Source organism: Lottia gigantea, assembly GCF_000327385.1.
Source record: "Lottia gigantea unplaced genomic scaffold LOTGIsca_2329, whole genome shotgun sequence".
In the NCBI taxonomy this organism is placed as follows: domain Eukaryota; kingdom Metazoa; phylum Mollusca; class Gastropoda; family Lottiidae; genus Lottia; species Lottia gigantea.
The window spans coordinates 1-2,090 of record NW_008708663.1 but is presented as its reverse complement, the minus strand read 5'-3'; the positions used below and the strand labels follow the sequence as shown (position 1 = coordinate 2,090).

The 2,090-nt window shown below is 33.6% G+C and overlaps 1 protein-coding gene across 1 annotated transcript in view; it reads right to left on the bottom strand.

The window, feature by feature from the left end:
* Positions 1–2,022, bottom strand: part of LOTGIDRAFT_176641 (hypothetical protein) — a gene marked incomplete at both ends in the record, with an annotated part of 6,110 nt that extends 4,088 nt beyond the window's left edge. The window contains 3 exons of the mRNA XM_009055117.1: positions 108–184; positions 1,507–1,644; positions 1,908–2,022. Of these exons, the coding sequence (XP_009053365.1) occupies positions 108–184; positions 1,507–1,644; positions 1,908–2,022 (330 nt within the window). The remainder of the gene's footprint in view (positions 1–107; positions 185–1,506; positions 1,645–1,907) is intronic.
* Between the last annotated feature and the right edge of the window lie 68 nt (positions 2,023–2,090).

Genomic DNA, 2,090 nt, shown 5'->3' with positions numbered 1-2,090 from the left:
GACTATACATAGTCCGCGATATCAATTACATTTAACTGGAAACGAACGTTATCTTGGCATCCACCAACCAGCAAATCTGCGTCATACTTTGAGCTTGGTACACTTACTTGAGAATCCTCTTTAATTTCCTGAACGCTGATTTCTGGAAGTTTGACTTTCTCTTGACTCGTTTTCTTGTGAATTTCTGGAAAAGAAGTCGAATTTCAATATATTACATATATGGGATTTTTTTGTCTAGCATAGGTGAGTGTGTGACGAGAGTTTATCAAAAATTTATATGTACCTCTCCAGACATATCTCTGAAAAGTGATACAATTATGCTCTTACTAATCTGGGAAAACCGTATGAAGAGACTTTTATATTCCTTTACAATGATCAACCGACTATCTGTAAAGCAATAATTGAGCATTCGTTTTCCATTTGCGATCTCAATATGACAAATTATCAAAAGTATAAATAGGATACATTATTTATAGCATTATGTTACATATTATGAGAACGTCATTGTTCATACTATGAGAACATTATTGTTCATACTATGAGAACGTCATTGTTCATACTATGAGAACATTATTGTTCATACTATGAGAACGTCATTGTTCATACTATGAGAACATTATTGTTCATACTATGAGAACATTATTGTTCATACTATGAGAACATTATTGTTCATACTATGAGAACAATTATTGTTCATACTATGAGAACATCATTGTTCATACTATGAGAACATTATTGCTCATACTATGAGAACGTCATTGTTCATACGATGAGAACATCATTGTTCATACTATGAGAACATTATTGCTCATACTATGAGAACGTCATTGTTCATACGATGGGAACATCATTGCTCATACGATGAGAACATTATTGTTCATACTATGAAAGCGTTATTGCTCATACTATGAGAACGTTATTGCTCATACGATGAGAACATTATTGGATAGAACATGAGAACATCATTGTTCATACTATGAGAACATTATTGCTCATACTATGAGAACGTCATTGTTCATACGATGGGAACATCATTGCTCATACGATGAGAACATTATTGTTCATACTATGAAAACGTTATTGCACATACTATGAGAACGTTATTGCTCATACGATGAGAACATTATTGGATAGAAAATGAGAACATCATTGTTCATACTATGAGAACATTATTGCTCATACTATGAGAACGTCATTGCTCATACTATGAGAACATCATTGCTCATATGATGAGAACATTATTGCTCATACGATGAGAACATTATTGGTTAGAACATGAGAACATTATTACTCATACTATGAGAACATTATTGCTCATACGATAAGAACATTATTGCTCATACTTTGAAATCATTATTGGATAGAACCTGAGAACAGTATTGCTCATACGATGAGAACATTATTGCTCATTCTATGAGAACATCATTGCGTATACTATGAGAACATCGTGGGTTATAATAAGAGAACATCATTGGTAAAAACGATCAAGTTAACAGAAAGTATTACCTGTCCTAGGAGTTTTCCTATGGATTGATTGTTTTGATGGTTTAATTTCATATTTAAAAAACCTCACATCGTCCTCTTCCCCCTCGTCTTCTTTTAAAGCTTTTAGTTCTCTTTGTTTGGCTATGACACCTAACATAGCTAGAATAAATGAACACACAAACGATAGTTGAAGACCAAGAACTTTTTAGGAACGGATATAAGATGCACAAAATTCATCGCAGGACAGCTTAAATCCATTGGCTTCTTGGAGCCTTTGTCAGAGCCCCTATATTTAATGGGATTCGGTCCCTTCTTTCGGGTCAAATGTACTTTCTTTGGTTTCCTCTAACATGTTGTTACACGTGTAGTAGCCTAAAGCTATTTTATTTTCCTGCAACATTGGTCCATACATTGATTCTTACCAGAAGCATGACTAAAAGCTCGACCACACCCCAGTTCTTCTGTCGTCTGTCCTTCAAATATTGAATCATTAGTAACATCAACTACGTACTGAACTCTGACAACTTTTACATGACCCTATAATAAAAATTAACAAAGCAAAATGGTTACTCATACCTTGTATATCTAAAAAAAAATGTTTGTAT